Consider the following 19,917-nt stretch of genomic DNA (forward strand, 5'->3'; position numbering starts at 1 on the left):
TCTATCCCTATCTCTTCCTCTTTCAATTTATGATTTGTTTTCAGTATCCCTTGATCATCTAATTGATTATATCTAATCGTTTTATTTATATCTAAATTATTTGAGTATATCCTGGCTTCCATGGTGGAAAGCCAACCTGGTATTTTAATATAATGTTTTTTCCTGATTCTGTTCCAGATCTCCAATAGTGCCTCTGTGATTTAATGATTTACGAAGTGTGAATTTATCTTATTTCTCTTCTCCCACATAGCAGCATGCCAACCAATTTATAGATCGTGTCCTTCAAGAGTTAATAGCCTCTTGTTACTCAGGACGATCCATTCTTTGATCCAAATTAGCGCTGCTGCATGTTGGTACAATTCCCAGTCCAGGAGTCCAAAGTCACCTTTATATCTATTCTCTTGCAATAATTTTAAACATTATGCAGGTTTTTCCCCCTTCCCATATAAATTTAGTCACTACTCTATTCAATTCCTCAAAAAAATTATTATTTAATTTTATAGGGACTGTCTGAAATAAATATAACCACCTTGGTAAAAGGTTCATTTTTATTGCTGCAATCTTTCCTATTGGGAATAACTGTAATTTACTCCATATTTCTAAATCTTTTTTTCATTTGACTCATTGTCATAATTATCCTCTTTTAATGATGAGCATCTTGATGTCAGCCAAATACCTAAATATTTAATCTTGTTCATAATTTGCAGTTCTATTTCCTTTTCTAATTCTCTCCTTTGGTGGTCTGTCAAATTTTTAACTAACATTTTGGTTTTATTTTTATTAATCTTGAGTCCTGCTACGGTGCCAAATTCTTCTATTTCTTTTAATAAAATTTTCCTGCTCTCATTTGGGTTTTCTATGAAGAATATAATATCATCCGCAAATGCTTCTATTTAGTATTCTTCCTTCTTTATTTTAGTTCCTATAATTTCCTCATTCTTCCTAAATTATGTTGACAAGATTTCTATTGTGAGAATAAAGATAAAAAGTGACATTGGACATCCCTGTCTTACTCCTTTCACTATATTGAGGCTTTCAGGAAAATCACCATTAATTATTACACTTGCTTTCTGGCTGGAAAGATTTTCACTACCATCTTTTCGAATTTTGGTCTGAATTTCATCTCTATTATTCGCTGTAAAAAAAATTCCCAATTTAAATTATCAAAGGCTTTCTGTGCATCCAGAAAAATCAGCACTGCTGATTTCTCTGGATGCACTTCATAATATTCCAGTATATCCATTACTGTCCTAATGTTGTTTCTAATTTGTCTTTTAGAGAGGAAACCGTTTTGATCTACATGTATTATTTCATTCAGAATTGTTTTCATTCTTTCTGCCATGATTGTCATCAGTATTTTATAATCGGCATCTAGCAGGGAGATTGGCCTATAGTTTTGAATTTGAGAATAGTCGGTACCTTCTTTCGGTATCAAAGTTATATACGATTCTGCCCACGATTTGGGTAATTTCGCTTCTAATAATGCTTCATTATACTGTATATTTCTAGCATCAACGGTTCCATAGCTTCATACATAATCTTATAAAAATCCCCTGAAATCCCATCTGGTCCTAGAGTCTTATTGTTTTTCTGTTTATTACCGGCTCTCTTCATTTCTATCTGGGTAATTTCTTTATTTAATAATTCTCTATTCTCTTCCGAGATTGGTGGTAAGTTTTTCTCTTTTAGATACTGTTCTATCTTTCCCCCATATTTTTTTTTCTATGTAATTTTTCGTAGTAGTTTTGTATAATCCTTTCCCCCCCTCAATTTTTATCATCTTGTAATATTTGTATTAATTTCTTTTCCCTTTCTTTCCTTAATTTGTAAGCCAGCCATCTTCCTGGCTTGTTTGCTTGTTCAAAAAAAATTCTGCCTAATTGATTTCAAATTTTTTGCATATTTTTCCTGATTTAGTAAATTTAATTTGTGTTTAATCAAATCTCTTTCCATTTTATTTTTATCATTTTGTGGGTTCTCCTGTAGGGCTTTTTCTATTCTTTTAAATTCTTATCGTAATTTGTTTTTTTTCCCCTTTTTTCTTTGCTTCTTCTGGCTATATATGCAGTTGTTATTCCTCTTACGTAGGCTTTTGCAGTGTCCCATAAATTTTGTAATTTCTTCTTTGTTCTTTTCTTTAATGAAGAGTTCCATTTCTTTTTTAACAAGTTGTATATATTCTTTTTCTTTTAGAATCTGTGTATCTAATCTCCATCTTCTATTTTTCTATTATAACCTTTTCAAATTAGTTATAGGGGATTATGGTCTGCCCCAGGTATTGACCAATATGTTTATATTTTTTATCTCATTTTCCAATTTTTTTTTTTTTTTTTTGAAAATTTTATTTGGATTTTCACAAAAACAAAATACAAATAAAACATCTTTTTTTGAAAATAGCATGGTTCCAAGTTATCACTTCTTCATGCAGACACAAACTCAATTTCATGCTCATTTTTATGTTCTATTCCATATCTTTATTACTGTTTTATATTTTCTACATAGTTTTTCTCCCCTTTTAATTTTCTCAACTTTATTTTAATAATCTCATCTCAATTCAAATCATTATATTTATACTTTTGTCTGTCCTGTTGCAATTTCATATTATCTTTTCTCATTAAACAAATTTTCCCCTGTAGTTACTAATTGGAGTATGACACCTTTATATCGTTTAATTTTATCGATTCAAACTCTTCAATGTATACCTTTAAGATTGTAACATTCAATATAATACATCACTTCCAATCGAATTCTGCTTGGTACATTCTTAAAATACACACTATATTCTTAAAAAGAAAAGATTATATATATATATATATATATATATATATATATATATATATATATATATATATATATATATATATATATATATGTAAATAAAACACACGTTCCATTCCAATTCAATTCTATCATTAATATTCATTAAAATCTTAACATCTTTAACATTTCTTTTCAATTAAATATCATACTTCCTTGGGAACACTTATAAACTTTCCATAATTCTTTTTTTCCCATATTTCTCACTTATATTTTTATAAATCATTAATAATAATTAAAATGTTCCCATCCTTTCCTAATTTAATTCTGTCATTCACTTTAATTCATTTATTAACAAACATTCCACTACATTACAGTGAGTATTTTATCCATCATTTTAGTCATATTTTCTAAAATTATTTGTATTTGTAATATAACAATGCTATCTTATGTACCTTTGCAGAATCCCTTTTACAATTAAATTTTCACCCATTATCTCTAAACAGGCTTATGGTTTCAATCCTTATATCTTTTCCCTGTTTCTCTATATCTTGTTTCTGTCTTTCACAACTTCTTTTCCTTACCTTCTTCCCCCTCTTCTTCTCCCTCTCCTTTTTACCCCCTCGTCTCTCTACTTCTAATTCTCTCATCTGTAATCCCCTCTTCTGTTGCTTTCTAATATTATACTTATCTTTCAAACTCTTCTTCTTTTTGGTTGTTTTTTCTAGTCTTAACCCTTTCACTCTCTTTCCCCTCTTTCCTTTTCCCCCCCACTTAAAATTATTTGATCATTAAAGATGCCTTCTTCTTTGTCCCGGTCTTCTTGTTCTGCAAGCGTTTCTTGTTGTTTCTCATAGTTCCAGATCTCCATTTCTAAGAATTGAAATACGAAGCCAAAAGAACCTCTCCCTTCTTGTGCATCTTCTTTCCATTTTTTAAGTTTCATTTTCAGTTCTTCTAAGAGTGATGCCATTTTAAACACTTTTAAACAACCACTGGATTGATTTTAGTCATTTAGATGCAAAAACCAAAAATCACCAAGTAATCCAAATAATCCAAGGCTGTTTCTTCGTGCTTCTTTTTTCCACTTTCTCTTCCTGGGGTTCTATTATTTTGTTGCCAAGTTTCAGTTAGGATGTATCTTTGGGGAATCTTGTTAAAGTTTCACTGTAAGTTCCTTTTAGTTAGTTCCAGGCAGTCTCCTCCATTTTTCCAGATCCTACCCTTTTATTCTTTTTTTTTCTCCTTTCCTGCTTTTAAAAACTTTTGAATATAAATCTTTATTATCCCTTTGACTTTTATTTTCAGCTTAAATGCCTATTAATGTCAAAGTGGATTTTTTTTTTTCAATTTCTTGCTTAAGTCTCTTAGCTGTCAGTATATGAAAGGGGAAAAAAAAAACCTAATCCTTTCCCTTTTTTCTCTCCTTCGCTCCTTCAAAATATTCTTTGGGAACAATGGTATTTAGTTTAAATTCCAGGGTACCTTACGTTGTTGCTTTTTCAGTTTAACCCGGTTGACCAAAACTTTCTCTTCTTATCTTCCTCCTGCACATTCTTTTCCGGTTCAGTTCTTCTTTGAGGTGGCCATTTCTGACCACCGCTGCAACTGCCTTTGTGAAAGGGAGTAATGGCCAGCTGGGGAAGAGAGATGCGGCTCTCCTCGACCCTGCTGGCAGTCTCCCCCATCTTTCTCATTTTCTAATTCTTTATTCATCCAAATCATATCATTCTAGAAAGTTTATATAAAACATATATCTGCTTTCTTCCCCATTTAATTCTCTCCAACTATCTCTTAAATTTAACTCAGGCCATATCAAAAAAAGTTTTCAGTAATATTTTCCTTTTTTTCTTATTTTTTTTTATTACTATATAATCCCTATTGAGGTTCACCCACTGCGTTAAAGTCCCCCACCAAATATATATTTTTCTGTCCTGATTCTATTATTTTTTCATGAAGTTTACTATAAAATTCTTTTTCATTTTCATTTGGAGAATAAATTGTTACTAGTAAAAAAAAAATTGGCTGAATTTTAATTTTTATCATTGGTATTCTACCACTATCATCAGTGTAAATTTGTGTTGCTTTTATTTTTTCTTTAATGTATACCGCGATCCCTTTTTTTTGTCTGCCAATGAAACAAATAATTGCTGCTTCTGTGACCCATTTCACACATCTCTCTATTGATTGGACATGACAGGGCCATTGTGGTACTTGCATTGGTTAGTCAATGAACTTCATTATTTTTGCTGTAGTCAGGTTGCACATCAAAGGTGAGTCATATATACCTTCCGACCCATCAATCAGCTCCAGCAGAGTGGATGTTCTGGCATGACCCCTATCCAGCGCATGACACCACCTTCACAGCCAGTATTAATATTTGTAGAATCTCCTCCAATGGGCTTCAAGCTTTTGTCAACGCCTTTCTTCTTTAAGAAATACACCAGAATGTCTGCAGCAGGTTTTCCTGTTTTTGAGCCTTTCCCTGGAGTGAAATGATAAAGGTATATTACACCCAGCTCATTGCACACAGAATAATGTTCTTCTTTGATGGTAGTGGGGAATTACTGGTTTGAAAAGTTATATTTATGGATTTCTGGTTTGGCATCATGGCAATACAGTTGAAGGAAAGCGTGGCTCTGCTTTCCACGATCAGCTTCATTTAGCCCCTAAGGGGCTAAAAATCTCAGCCACACAGGTTCTTACAAAAAAGCCAACCAATCTGCAAACACCAACTCCATCAACCAATCAAGAAATAACAACACAGCCAACCAGCCCGCTTACAACAGAGCCAGCACATCACACCTCCCCACCAGTATTTATAGAGAGAGACGGCAGCTCTGATCACGCTTTCCTCGCACAAGCATGAAGCCAAAAGCACCAGCCTGGAGGTGGCGAGTGGAATCTCGTTGAAATGTCGCCAAGATGCTCTCAATCTTACATGAGAAAAGACCCGAACACGCAAGATCTGCATACACACACACACGCACACACATTATTATTATATTATTATATTATATTATATTATATTATATTATATTATATTATATTATATTATATTATATTATATTATATTATATTATTATATTATATTTATTATATTATATTATATTATATTATATTATATTATATTATATTATATTATATTATATTATATTATATTTATTATATTATATTATATTACATTATATTTATTATATTATATTTATTATATTATATTATATTTATTATATTATTATATTATATTTATTATATTTATATTATATTATATTTATTATATTTATTATATTATATTTATTATATTATATTTATTATATTATATTATATTATATTATATTATATTATATTATAATATTTATTATATTATTTCTCTATGCTTGGTGCCAAAAAGACTGCCTGCCTTAACTATTCAAGGACTTTATTAACCATCATTTAGTTTGGAAGCAGCAGAGCAACTTATGTTCCAAATAATTTTACCCTCATTAACCACAATCATAGATAGAGAAATTAGCATGTGACCCCAGGATGCTGCATCCATCATAAATACATGCTGGGTGCCAAGTGCCAGAATTTTGATCACATGTCCATGGAGATGCTGCAGCAGTCATGAGTCACTTTTTTCAGTGCTGTTGTAACTTTGAATGGAGGCTGAACAAATGGTTATACAAGGACTATCTGTATCTGCGGCTTTAACCTTCCACTTAGCATCTAACTAGATTTCAGCTGCTTCTCCAGCACGATGATTGGAGAATCCACGGATGGGTTGACACATGCCTTTCTTCCCAGAGACTGAGTCCATAATCCACTATCACTTTCCCCAGTTCACGACGTAGTCTTGCTCTAAGAGGTTGTGGCAAAAGACTGGCTCGTAGAAACGCTGCTTATTCAAAATTGAATTTTTGTGCTGTCAGGTTTGCTTCGTAACGCTTCAAAGCGCTATGGAGGCTCTTTTTTCCTTTGTCCATTGTCTTCCCTGTAGCCACAGCTTGCTGCCATCCTCGCTTCAACCAAAGGGAATTTTTTTCCCGCACAAGGGAAGCTGCCGCATCCCTGAGGCACCGCGAACCCAGGTGCTGCTTTTTCAAGTGCCACAGCTGCTTCTCAGCTGTTTTTTGGCACTGGAGTGTGGAGGGAATGGGGATTTTGCAGTGTCTTTCCCCTGGAGTGGGGAGGAAATAGGAATTTTGAAGTATCCTTCCCCTGCCACGTCCACCAAGCCACGCCCACAGAACTGGTAGTATTTTTTTTTTGAATCCCACCACTGCCCCCTGCTCACAGATCACTTTCTGAGTTTTCCTCATCCTGTCCGCCCATTGTGCAAGTGCTTCCAATCTTTCTCCCTCTCCCATATCTCAAGCAAAATCAAACCGTGATGAACAAGGCAACCAACAAGATCCAAGGAGTGCCCGCACGTCTGCCTCCCTTTCCACCATACTCATCTAAACCAGATTCCCCCACTCTCTGCTCATCAGCCCTACCAGTCCTGCACACACGCACATCCAAAAAATGCTCCCTCCGTAACTTTGGAGGCCAGGGAAGACAGGGTGGAGGAAGGGGTAATCTCCTCTCCCTCTTCCATCCAATTGTCCCACTGCAAGGCCACCACATAGCTCCTGCTTGCCAAAGCTGTAGCTCAAGCAACCCACTTTCTGCCAGCCTGTAGATGCTGGTATGCTGTTAGACCAAATGGGTTTGTTTTGTTTTCGTATAAATCATCCCCAAGGAAAAGAGAATCAGCAGGAAAATCCCACACACACACCCACAGATCATTTTATGAAAGAGTTTTCCTCACCCTGTCCACCCATTGTGCAGGCGCTTCCAATCTTTCCCCTTCTCCTGCATCTCAAGCAAAATCAAACTGTGATGAACAAGGTAGCTTCGGCAGGCAGGAGCTCCATGGCAGCCTTGCAGTGGGACAGACAAGTGGAAGAGAGAGGGGAGATGGGAAAAAAATGACATCCCCCCAAAATAAGCCTGGTGCTTATTTTGAAGTCCAAAAAGAAAATAAGACCAGGTCTTGATACTGATACATTAGTTATTGAAACAACATCCTTAATCCAGTTTAGTTGCTTAAATTATATTTTCTTCTAAATGTGCCACTAATCAATTTACTTAAATCGGGAATGGAAAACTGGATTTTGAAGATGCAGCCAATATCCAGCCATTTTAACTCCCAAGCATCAATTTTGTCTTTGGAGAAGGAGGTGTGGAAGCCATGATTTGACTGAGTGAAATCTTATTTTAAAAAGATGATAAAATAAACATTTTGTACATGTTACCCTATTTCACTTTGGAGGAGTAACTAGATACAAACATAACTGCTTTTAGTGAATAAATGTTTCAAAAGAGATATACATGTCTTTGATTAATAGAACCTAGAGTAATCTAGAAACTCTTCTTTAGTAAGTCTAATTACTTTGTGCTAAATGTAGACATGGAAAGGAGCTGTCCAAATCAGTGCTTCTCATTTCTCATATGCTTCATAATGCGAACTTCTGAATTTTTTTTTTTGCTAGGTCATTCAGTTCAGTTCAGTGCAGCATTAATCATGACTACTTGTCTGTTTTTCTTGTTGCATCAAAATTATATTCAATGATATCTTTTTTTGTCTTCATGTTTTTTTCATTAAATGTGTCTTTTTAAAAATCTTTTGAAATAAACTCCACTCGGTGGAAAATTGACTTGTTTAATTAGGGAGAAGACAACAAGTACATTTATTAGTGACTGGAAACCATTTATGGACTTTTTGCTGGCAATGGAAAAAATGAACTGTTGATTTATGGGTTCGATGTTTAGAAAGGGGAAAATATGGAAAGAATGGGATTATGACATAACCTTAAAAAGGGAGGGTTGACATTAAATTTATTTATCTGCTGTAAAGAAAATCAAGCCGATCTTTTATATAAATTCTTTATTCTTTTTCTTTCCTCCATTTACTTTTTTAACATCTACTTGCACTTTTTCTTTTCTTTAAATTTATATTGTATGTTTCCATTTATTATTGTATAAAATATCCTAATAAACATATTTTTAAAAATGACATGAACCCTACTTATTACATTGAACCACTATTATTTTATTTTCTAGGAAGAAGGCAATATTAAAGAGATTGCAATAACATATCATGTCAAAGAAGGGCATGAAAAAGCAGATTCTTCACATTTTGAACTCCTTAAAGTACTAGGCCAGGGATCTTTTGGAAAGGTAAGAGAGACTTTGGATCTGTAAAAGCTACCGTAGTATTTGCTGCAGCCTGTACTAATCTGAATTCCCTAAATGAATATCTAGTTTTTAAATTCCACCTACCAAATCTTTGTTCAGGTTCTTTCATTGTCTCCTCGTTTTCTGTCCAAGCTAATATATAAGAATGTTTGTTCACAAATTATGAATGGAGAACAATATAAATTTAATACACTTCCTCACAATTTTCCATGATTGAATTAATATTAAAACTTATTTTATTAATAAAACTCTGCAATACTTTGGATTCTTATTCAGAGTGCTTTGGCACATAAGGACCATGAATCTGTCTGCAACTCCTCACATCTTTCCCCAAGATCCAGCTGCCATAAGATCATGTAAACAGATACTGTTGCTTTAAGAGTCACAGACAAAGTTACTTTCATTTTCCTACAACCTTCAAAGGACCTTTTAAGAATCTAATCAAAGTACTAAATAGCCTAACTTTGAGGTGGGCAGGACTTTTTTTTAGACCAGAAGCATATAAAACATTTGGAGAATTTTACATTTGAATTTGTGCTGATCAGCCATACCTCTAATTGAAGTCAAGAGGCTTTTTCATATTTTATTCCTTTGCAAGCTGCAGAATTGAAACCAATATTAATATTTTTTGCATTTGTGTACCAAATTGTTAAAAGGGCTGCTTTGTGCAGTTTGATGCACCTGCTTTGGAATCTGCTCCCACCTGTTTTTGCAAGTGATATACATGCATAACTTTTCCCACTGAAGTTAAGTATATATGCATATGTATATACTTTATAGACAGCTAGGAGTAGCTTCTGATGCTGGAAATTCTTACATTTACTGTAAGGATTCAGAAGGGGGTACTTTGTAAATGCCACTTTCATTTTCATTTTCACATTTTTTAAAGCTTTGTAGAAGCCTATTTTTTTATATTGTTGGCCAGTTTGACTGATTATTACAATTACATTATTGTGTTTGATATTAAAAAGGCTTTGCTTATGCTTGCTACAGGTATTTCTTGTGAAAAAAATCTCAGGATCTGATGCCAAACAGCTGTATGCAATGAAAGTGCTTAAAAAAGCAACATTGAAAGGTAAACTATGCAATCTGTAGATGTTTTTAAAAAGGTTACTTTTTCATCATAGTTATCACTGTGAACTGTCACTGAGTATATGAGGGAGTTGCTAAGTGAAGATTACCTACGTATTCAGGAAGAAGTTAATGGAGGTTATCAAGATGCTGTTATGCCAAATATTGTTTAATAATTTATTTTACATACAAGTTGCTGGATTGTGGTGGGGATAGAAATATAATAAAATTAGTAGTTCTCCCCGCCCCGCGGGGAGGGAGAGAAGGAGAAGGGTAAAGTGCTTTCGTTGTTTGAGAGGGAAGAGGGAAAAGGAGCGCCCCCCCCCCCCCCCGCGAGTCGCCAAAACCCCCCCCCCCCCCCCCCCCCCCCCCCCCCCCCCCCCCCCCCCCCCCCCCCCCCCCCCCCCCCCCCCCCCACCCCCCCCCCCCCCCCCCCCCCCCCCCCCCCCCCCCCCCCCCCCCCCCACCACCCCCCCCCCCCCACCCCCACCCCCCCCACCCCCCCCCCCCCCCCCCCCCCCCCCCCCCCCCCCCCCCCCCCCCCCCCCCCCCCCCCCCCCCCCCCCCCCCCCCCCCCCCCCCCCCCCCCCCCCCCCCCCCCCCCCCCCCCCCCCCCCCCCCCCCCCCCCCCCCCCCCCCCCCCCCCCCCCCCCCCCCCCCCCCCCCCCCCCCCCCCCCCCCCCCCCCCCCCCCCCCCCCCCCCCCCCCCCCCCCCCCCCCCCCCCCCCCCCCCCCCCCCCCCCCCCCCCCCCCCCCCCCCCCCCCCCCCCCCCCCCCCCCCCCCCCCCCCCCCCCCCCCCCCCCCCCCCCCCCCCCCCCCCCCCCCCCCCCCCCCCCCCCCCCCCCCCCCCCCCCCCCCCCCCCCCCCCCCCCCCCCCCCCCCCCCCCCCCCCCCCCCCCCCCCCCCCCCCCCCCCCCCCCCCCCCCCCCCCCCCCCCCCCCCCCCCCCCCCCCCCCCCCCCCCCCCCCCCCCCCCCCCCCCCCCCCCCCCCCCCCCCCCCCCCCCCCCCCCCCCCCCCCCCCCCCCCCCCCCCCCCCCCCCCCCCCCCCCCCCCCCCCCCCCCCCCCCCCCCCCCCCCCCCCCCCCCCCCCCCCCCCCCCCCCCCCCCCCCCCCCCCCCCCCCCCCCCCCCCCCCCCCCCCCCCCCCCCCCCCCCCCCCCCCCCCCCCCCCCCCCCCCCCCCCCCCCCCCCCCCCCCCCCCCCCCCCCCCCCCCCCCCCCCCCCCCCCCCCCCCCCCCCCCCCCCCCCCCCCCCCCCCCCCCCCCCCCCCCCCCCCCCCCCCCCCCCCCCCCCCCCCCCCCCCCCCCCCCCCCCCCCCCCCCCCCCCCCCCCCCCCCCCCCCCCCCCCCCCCCCCCCCCCCCCCCCCCCCCCCCCCCCCCCCCCCCCCCCCCCCCCCCCCCCCCCCCCCCCCCCCCCCCCCCCCCCCCCCCCCCCCCCCCCCCCCCCCCCCCCCCCCCCCCCCCCCCCCCCCCCCCCCCCCCCCCCCCCCCCCCCCCCCCCCCCCCCCCCCCCCCCCCCCCCCCCCCCCCCCCCCCCCCCCCCCCCCCCCCCCCCCCCCCCCCCCCCCCCCCCCCCCCCCCCCCCCCCCCCCCCCCCCCCCCCCCCCCCCCCCCCCCCCCCCCCCCCCCCCCCCCCCCCCCCCCCCCCCCCCCCCCCCCCCCCCCCCCCCCCCCCCCCCCCCCCCCTGATCACCTATTTGTATTTGTAATTCAGTGCTTTTGTGGAGAGGTTAGACTAGTGATGGCCAATATTTTTGAAGAACAATCCTGAAATTATTAAATTGTATGTAAAATAAATTATTAAACTGATGATAATAATAACAGATAATCAGAATTGGAAGGGACCTTGTAGGTCATCTAGTCCAGCCCACCGCCCAAGCGGGAAACCCTACACTATTTTTAACAAACGGAAGTCCAATCTCTTCTTGAAAGTTTCAAGTGATGATGCTCCCACAACTTCAGAGGGCAAGCTGTTCTATTTGTTGATTGTTTTCACTGTCAGAAAGTTTCTCCTTATTTCCAGGTAAAATCTCTCCTTGTTCAGTTTCCATCCATTATTCCTTGTCTGGCCTTCAGGTGCTTTAGAAAATAGCTTGACCCCTTCCTCTCTGTGGCAGCCCCTCAAATATTGGAACTGCTAATACTTCTGCCTATGCCATAGCTTGTCTATTAGCTATCTGAAATACAAGTTGGCATCAGCAGACTTGTCTCTATTAGCTATCAAGTAGCATTTGATTGAGAGTCAGTTTGGCATAGTGGTTAAGACATTAGGCTAGTAACGGGAAGATTGTGACTTCTAGTCCCACCTTAGACACAAGTCAGCTGGGTGACCTTGGGCTTATCACTTTTCCTCAGTCCTAAGAAAGAGGCAGTGGCAAACCATTTCTGAAAAACCTTGCCAAGAAAACTGTATGGACTTGAGTGGGGGGAGGGGGAGTATTTGATTGGCTGCCTAATTGCATTTACTACATTTTACATTACGTTGGTTCTGGAAAGCATTTAGGCTGAGATAACTAGATATTCCAAAACAAAAAGTCCAAATTCACTTAGTAGCTATTAATTTAAACTAAATGTTTTGTAGTTCGTGATCGTGTTCGGACAAAAATGGAACGTGACATCTTAGTAGAAGTAAACCATCCTTTTATTGTCAAGTTACATTATGGTAAGTTTAATAAATTTTGCAAATTAATGAAATATGATTAGAATATCTGTGTGGTAGGCCAGGTAAAAAAAAAAAAATCCTGATACCTCTGAGATTCCAAGACTGCTAGCTTATTGTTGAACAGAACTTTGAAGCCCAAAATCAAGCTGGGGTTATTTCAAGTTTCTCCCTCATGCTTCCTTCAATTTTTGGACTATAATATGTGGGCAAGCCCATCCTTAATGATTCTTTCATACTTTCCCTAAGATCAGGTTTATATAATTGCTATGTATAATGCTTCAAAAATATGTGTTGTCTTAGTAAAAAATATTGAGCCTGCCTAACAGTCAACAAATTGATTGACATCGAATGGTCTAGCAATAGAAGGAATTAGAAAATGTTTTTTCTGACAGGACAATTTCATTTGTGGAATTCCACCAATAAGTAGCCAGGACTCAGCTTTTAGAAATATAACTAAAACAGCTACTCAGTTATGAATTATTTTTATTATGACTTTGATGAGATTGCTTTATTTACTGTTGCTAGCATTATGGTTTGCATTTTGCTTATCTTTTTTGCCTGTAAGATGATTAAGCAAATCATTCAGAAAATTTGTTTCTTTTATTACGCCTCATTTTCCTTAAAACTCGACTTTACCTAATATTGGAATTTAGGAGGCAGCTGGGCTAAGTAAACTGTCATTGCTTTATAGACAGGTTACAGAAATATTTTTTCCAAGGGGCATTGTCCTTTACTATACAAGATAAAACAAGACCCAGCAATTTTCAGGGCAGGGCATAGCAGGTTGCTTTAGACAGCAAGATGGGTGACATATACATTTAATAAATAAAACAACTCAACTCCAAGGCCATAAAATACAGGGGGAAAAGTCCATTATAACAGGAAAGCAGTGGGAAGACAAAGTTTTAAAAGGTTGTGGATACAAAAGGCAACTGTATTTTCACACACTGACAGGGCCATCTGCTGTTTATTGTTACTTCATACTAATTTCAGTGAAGATTCTTATTTAATACTGCTGTGCTATGTATCTGAAGAATTTTAGCCAAATCTGAACCTACTAGCCAAATTAAGCTGGGATGAGATGCATAGATTTACTTTCAAGTCCTGGTTCAAGAAATCCAGCACCCTCCTTTCTGACAGGCAAAGCCAAGATTTCCTACAGTGAGCTTCTGAGGCATTGTGTGCAAACTTTTATGGAACTGACATTATATACAATGTACTTTAGAGCCAATATCTGGTTAAGGCCTTAGGCTAGAAATCCAGAGACTAATTCTAGCCCCAATTTAGGCATAAAACAGCTGAGTGATCTTGAGCCAGTCACTCTCTCTCAGTCCTTCCTTTCAGAAGCAAGTCAGTGGCAAAACATTTCTGGCAATCTTGCTAAGAAAACTACAAGAATTTTTCCAGGCAGTAAATAGGAGTCAAAAACTGACTCAAAACAAATAAATATATCTTAGTTTAGATCTTTATATTCTGAAAGATATTGTATCGAGTCTCACTGAAATATTTTCTCTTGTTTTTCAAGCAAGGTAAAATATAGTATTATTCAAGGATGGGATTCAAAAATCCCAGCAACAGGTTCGCTGCCTGGTTGCTGGGTAGGCATGGCCATGGTGGGCATGACCTGCTGGAACTTCCTCTTTCCAGCTTCCGGTGGACCTCCAGTGCCCAGGGGAGGTCATTTTCACCTTCACAAGGGTCTGGAGGCTTCCCCCGGGCCTCTGGGAGGGCGAAAACAGCCTCCCCCGAACTCTAGAAGCCCACCGGAAGCCAGAAACAGACCCGTTTTGCGACTTCCGGTTTTTCCAGGAGGGCCATTTTTTGCCCTCCCAAGGGTCCAGAGGCCTCCCTGGGCCTCTGGGAGGGTGAAGACAGCTTCCCCCCAGCTCTGGAGGCCCTCCGGAAGCCGGAAACTGTTTCTGGACTTCCGGAAGGCCCATTTTCTCTCCCACCCAGAGCCTCCGTGCAGACTCTCCATCGAAAATGGGCCGTATGGAGACTCCGGGGAGGGGAGGGGTGGGCAGGGCCAGTCAGTTGGTTGAAATACTGGTTTGGTGAACCAGATGTAATTTTAACACCCAGTTCATACAAAATAACCATGCAAACCAATGTGACAATAAAAATGTAGCATTAATACTGCCTGATATATAGTGATAATTTACATGGAGGTTAGTATATAACATTTTGCTATTTCCAAGGTCTTTGTATGCCATCACAATTCTGCTCAATTGTATCAATGCATAAAACCAGGAAACAGAATAGACTCATAAGAGGTCTGTAGGGGACGTGCATAAGCGCACCAATGTGCCTACCGTCCCTGTCCTATTGTTTCTTTTATTTTTCTTATATGTACCCATTTCATGTATTCATAACTATGTATATACTTATACCTATTATCTTGTAAGCAATTGACAAATCAAAATAAATAAATAAATAAAAAATAATATAGGACAGTCTTTTTGTTCTTGCCAAGAACAGACCAATGTATTTCTTGCCAAGATTAAATAATCAAATGCTGTATGTATTTTCCACCAGATATCATTTGTTTCATAGAAGCATTTTGCTTTTATAAACATTCTTGCTGAGATTCAGCACCTTAGCTTGGAGACATTTTAATCAGGAAGAGCTCTCATAGAGTCTCTTCCAGGTACACTAAATTCTATAATAAATGTTTTAGCATTAACAGGTAAGGATTGCACATTTTTAGTGAATTTTAGCTTTGGGCATTGTTTTTATTGATTATTTGAAAATCATAACACATGGTAAATGCTGGAGTTTAGCCATTGTATTTTAATACTTCCAAATAAATTTAATGACCAAGCATGTTGAAACAACAATTTTATAATATGAATACTCCCTATTACAAAGGATTCTGTCCAAGCTAGCTCTAACAGCCATTATGCTTTTTACAGTCCTGCGCTGTGGGACTGTGAGGCAGGCAATAATAATTGAGCCTTCTCTAGTGGGGTAATTTTCAGGAAGGATTGACAGGATGGTAGCAGCATCAGTAGATGCAGTTAGTTACTTACTGGAGTACAGTAGCAACTTTAACAAACAGCAGCAGTAGCTGTGGAGGTATTCCCCGTTAGGAGAATGAGTGCACACAGGGAGACATAGTGAGAGTGATGTTGAATAACACACGACCAGCACACAGACACACTGAATAGTAAAATGTAGGTTTTACTTCCAGTAAATGGGTAAACAAAGTCCAACAAACAGTCCAAATCATACACAGTCAAAGCAGTTAGTATCAGTCCAGGGATAATCCAAAAGCGAAGTCAAGTATCATAAACAGAGTTCAGGAAACAGAAACAGAGTTTGCTAACATTTGCAAGACTCACAGCAATCCAAGTAGAACGACGATCAGGCAACACGGCAAAAACAGGAAATGCAAGGAGAAAGAAACCAGGTTTCTGGCTCCATCTTATGGCCGTTGGAGGAACCTCAGCCAATCACACTTACAGCATTCTGTTAAAGATACAGTATTAAATGACTATCCTGGTTTATATATTTCCAACCCAACTGTTAGGTGACTATCATTCCTAACAGTAGGCACTAAAGGTGATGGATGCTAATGTTGGCATTGTTTTCTAGATATCTCCTATGGAGTATAACATAAATAATTAAATTAGCCATTGTATTGTATGACTTTACTGAAATCACTTGTTTGCTTTTCCCTCAGCTTTTCAAACAGAAGGGAAGTTATATCTTATTTTAGACTTTCTCAGGGGAGGCGATTTGTTTACACGCTTATCCAAAGAGGTAAGCAAGATTTATATTATAATTATGACAGGGGCTTTTTAATAGAGCTTTCATTTTAAACATGTGCTTAATTATGTAGGAATTTTCCAAATTTCTTAATTTTTTTATATCTCATATAGCATTTCTCCTCCATTCTCTATGCTTTGAAATAATTCTACCAGCTAATCATATGTTAGTATGAATTTTAGATGCTTTGCGTTAATGCTTATTTAATAATGACAGTGGCTTTTATGAATTCAGTTTGCATGCTATTTTTAATTATATATGTTACATTTTAAGTGAGAAATAAACATTCTTACTAGCTGTCAGACTTTCCCCACCCAGTCCCTTAGGAAAGAAAGATCCTGACTCCATTAGATTGAAGCAAAATTTTATTTTATTAAGGAAGTTGCAGTAAGTTGGTTGCCTAGCTCTAAAGTTTTCCTGCATGAAAAAGATATAGAAAATGTTATCTTCTCCTCTCCTCCCTGTGACCAGTCTGTGCTTTGCCAATCGGAGCTCACCAAGATATTATGAGAACATTGAGATGTTCTGGGCAATTCACATTCCTTTCTCAAGGTGCATGGCCTTGGTGCCTCTGGTACAAACTGTTTCAGGCTTCTCTGGTCTTCATCACCTGTCATTCCCCCTTCCCTAATTCCCATCATATACACAAAATCATATTGCCCATTTGTTGTCTCCCCACAACTCCCCCCTCTAGCCTTTGATGGCAGGATCTTAATTATGGAAATGCATATTTTCCTTTGTAGGTCATGTTCACAGAGGATGATGTCAAATTTTATTTGGCTGAATTAGCACTCGCTTTAGACCATCTGCATAGTCTTGGGATAATATACAGAGATCTAAAACCAGAAAAGTAAGTTATTTCAAATTGGATTCAAGTAGCTGTTGACATGGAATAATGGTGAAGTAGAACGACATGGCAAAAGTGTTTTTATGTCATAAATCTCTGCCCTGTTCTATGTATATAGTAATACCAGAAGGGAATAACAGATAGCACAACATTATTTTCCTCTTTCTAATAAAAGAAGTAAACATTTGCAGATGCCCATGGCTACATTTATACATTTGATAAATTTATTTATTTATTGTAAAGGCTTATAGGCCATTCCTATCTATAGAGTTGTGATGACTTAGCGGTTAAAGATACTGAGCTTCTCAGCTGCAAAGCTGACAGCCCGGGTTCAATACCTGAGAGCCATACAAAAGGGTGAGTTCCCATTACTTGCTCCAGTTCCTGCCAACCTAGCAGTTTGAAAACATGAAAATGCAAGTAGATAAATAGGTACCACTTTGGTGGGAAGGTAACAGCATTCTGTGCCTCTTGGCATACAAAAGGGTGAGCTCCCCTTCATGCCCCAGTTCCTGCCACCTAGCAGTTTGAAAACATGAAAATGCAAGTTAAATAGGTCCACTGGTGGGAAGGTAATAGCATTCTGTGCCCCTCGGCATATGGTCATGCTGGCTACCTGATCACTGAAGTTCTTCAGACAATACTAGCTTCCTCGGTTAAGAAATGGAGATGAGTACCACTCCCTAGAGTCGTACACAACTGGACTGGGAAAATCTTTACCTTTATTAACGTTGAAATAACATTTTATACTATTTATAGCTTTCTTTAATTGTTACCAATAAAATTCATATAACCAATTTAAAACTTTATTTATAGCATACTTCTTGATGAAGAAGGACATATTAAATTAACAGGTATGTAAGGCAAAAATTACTTTCTATGAATGATTTATAGACACCTTGCTTTTTGTGGGAGAAAACAGAATGATTGCAAAATACATGCACTTAAAAATAGCCTGTTAAAAACTAAAAAAAAAAAATCTGATTAGAAATATGTATAAAAATGTACTTTTTTTTCCTTCCAGATTTTGGCTTGAGCAAAGAATCTATTGATCATGAGAAAAAGGCATACTCCTTTTGTGGAACAGTGGAATATATGGCCCCAGAAGTAGTTAATCGGCGAGGTCATACACAGAGTGCAGACTGGTGGTCATTTGGTGTGTTAATGGTAAGTTTTAATGCATGGGATGATAAAATCTACGGATCTTTGATATTCAGCACCATGCTTTCATGCACTTATCTTAGTAAGCTTTCTAATAATAAAAGAAGAGAAGGAACTTCATTTTGACCATATATGAATGTCAAATACACGCCTACCTAGTTAATTTATTCTGAATATAGTATGTATATATATCAGGGATATAAATTGGCAGGGTAAATAATTGAATTCTTTATTTCACTTCTTAGTAGTTTGTAGGTCACTATAAATTTGGCACTATTTTTATTATTTTATAAGTACCTCTAGGATAAATTAAATCCTGTCAATATACATATATGAGGTTGAACCAGGACAAATGGAAATGATTTATATCTAAACAGAATTATAGCAATAGCAATAGCACTTAGACTTATATACTGCTTTATAGTGCTTAACAGCCCTCTCAAAGCGGTTTACAGAGTCAGCATATTGCCCCCAACAATCTGGGTCCTCATTATAGTAATATATTATAAAAATATTTTTCAAATTTGTTATGTCCATAATCAAATCTAAGCAAAATGTACTTTTAGATTTTCATTAACTTGATCATTAAAAATTGCAACTAAAAACTTTTGAGATTTTTAAAATATGCTAATGCAATACTTTTCACTATAAATTGTCTTAAATAACAAATATACTTCTGTGTTTAAAATACAAGCTGTTAACAAGGTCAACATTACTATTACAAAAAAATAAAAAATTGTTAACTTTTACAAGAAATATAATTATGCAGTTTTGGAAAGAAAATGGATTTTTAACATGTTTTTAATCTGACTACAATGTTATATCAGTGCAGGGCTGTGAAATTCCTGGCCCACAGGCCGGATGTGTCACGCACTGGCCACGCCAGAGGTGGTATTCAGCAGGTTCTGACCAGTTCTGGAGAACCGGTAGCAGAAATTTTGAATAGTTCGGAGAACTGGCAAATACCACCTCTAACTGGAGATTTTACAGTATCCTTCCCCTGCCATGCCCACCAAGCCACGCCCACAGAACCGGTAGTAAAAAAAAATTGAATCCCACCACTGGGCCACGCCCATGCCGGTTTAGCAAAGGGGGGGAAAGTCCCATTTGACACTCCTGCCTTAGTGTATTTCTGTCACAAGTATATTAAAAGATATGATGATTAGCATGTAGTAAGTATTTTGTAACAAAATAAAATGGTTCAAGTACAGGATTTTTTAAACTTCTCAGAGAAATAATCTCAAATATCCAACTATACTGAATTTTAGTTTTAAATTTTTGGAAGTCAGTATAAAATAGCTCCTAAATTTAAAATAATTTGAGATATCACCTAGTAATCATATGAAGTTATAAGCAATGTTTCAAAGAACTTTCTAGAGGAGAAAAAAAGAATAATTTCAATTTCAAAAAAAATAATAGCCAAATTAA

General features: G+C 39.5%; 1 protein-coding gene across 2 annotated transcripts in view; it reads left to right on the forward strand.

The window, feature by feature from the left end:
- The window catches only part of RPS6KA3 (ribosomal protein S6 kinase A3), a 76,296-nt gene that overhangs the window by 9,567 nt on the left and 46,812 nt on the right, over positions 1-19,917 (forward strand). For both annotated transcript variants that reach the window (XM_026674915.2, XM_026674914.2), the window contains exons 3-9: positions 8,845-8,961; positions 9,973-10,054; positions 12,633-12,713; positions 16,396-16,475; positions 17,225-17,331; positions 18,145-18,182; positions 18,353-18,495. In XM_026674915.2, coding sequence (XP_026530700.1) covers positions 8,845-8,961; positions 9,973-10,054; positions 12,633-12,713; positions 16,396-16,475; positions 17,225-17,331; positions 18,145-18,182; positions 18,353-18,495 — 648 coding nt within the window. The remainder of the gene's footprint in view (positions 1-8,844; positions 8,962-9,972; positions 10,055-12,632; positions 12,714-16,395; positions 16,476-17,224; positions 17,332-18,144; positions 18,183-18,352; positions 18,496-19,917) is intronic.

Source organism: Notechis scutatus, chromosome 5 (genome assembly GCF_049901735.1).
Source record: "Notechis scutatus isolate UNSWTSFEM ecotype Mainland chromosome 5, rNotScu1.2, whole genome shotgun sequence".
In the NCBI taxonomy this organism is placed as follows: Eukaryota; Metazoa; Chordata; class Lepidosauria; order Squamata; family Elapidae; genus Notechis; species Notechis scutatus.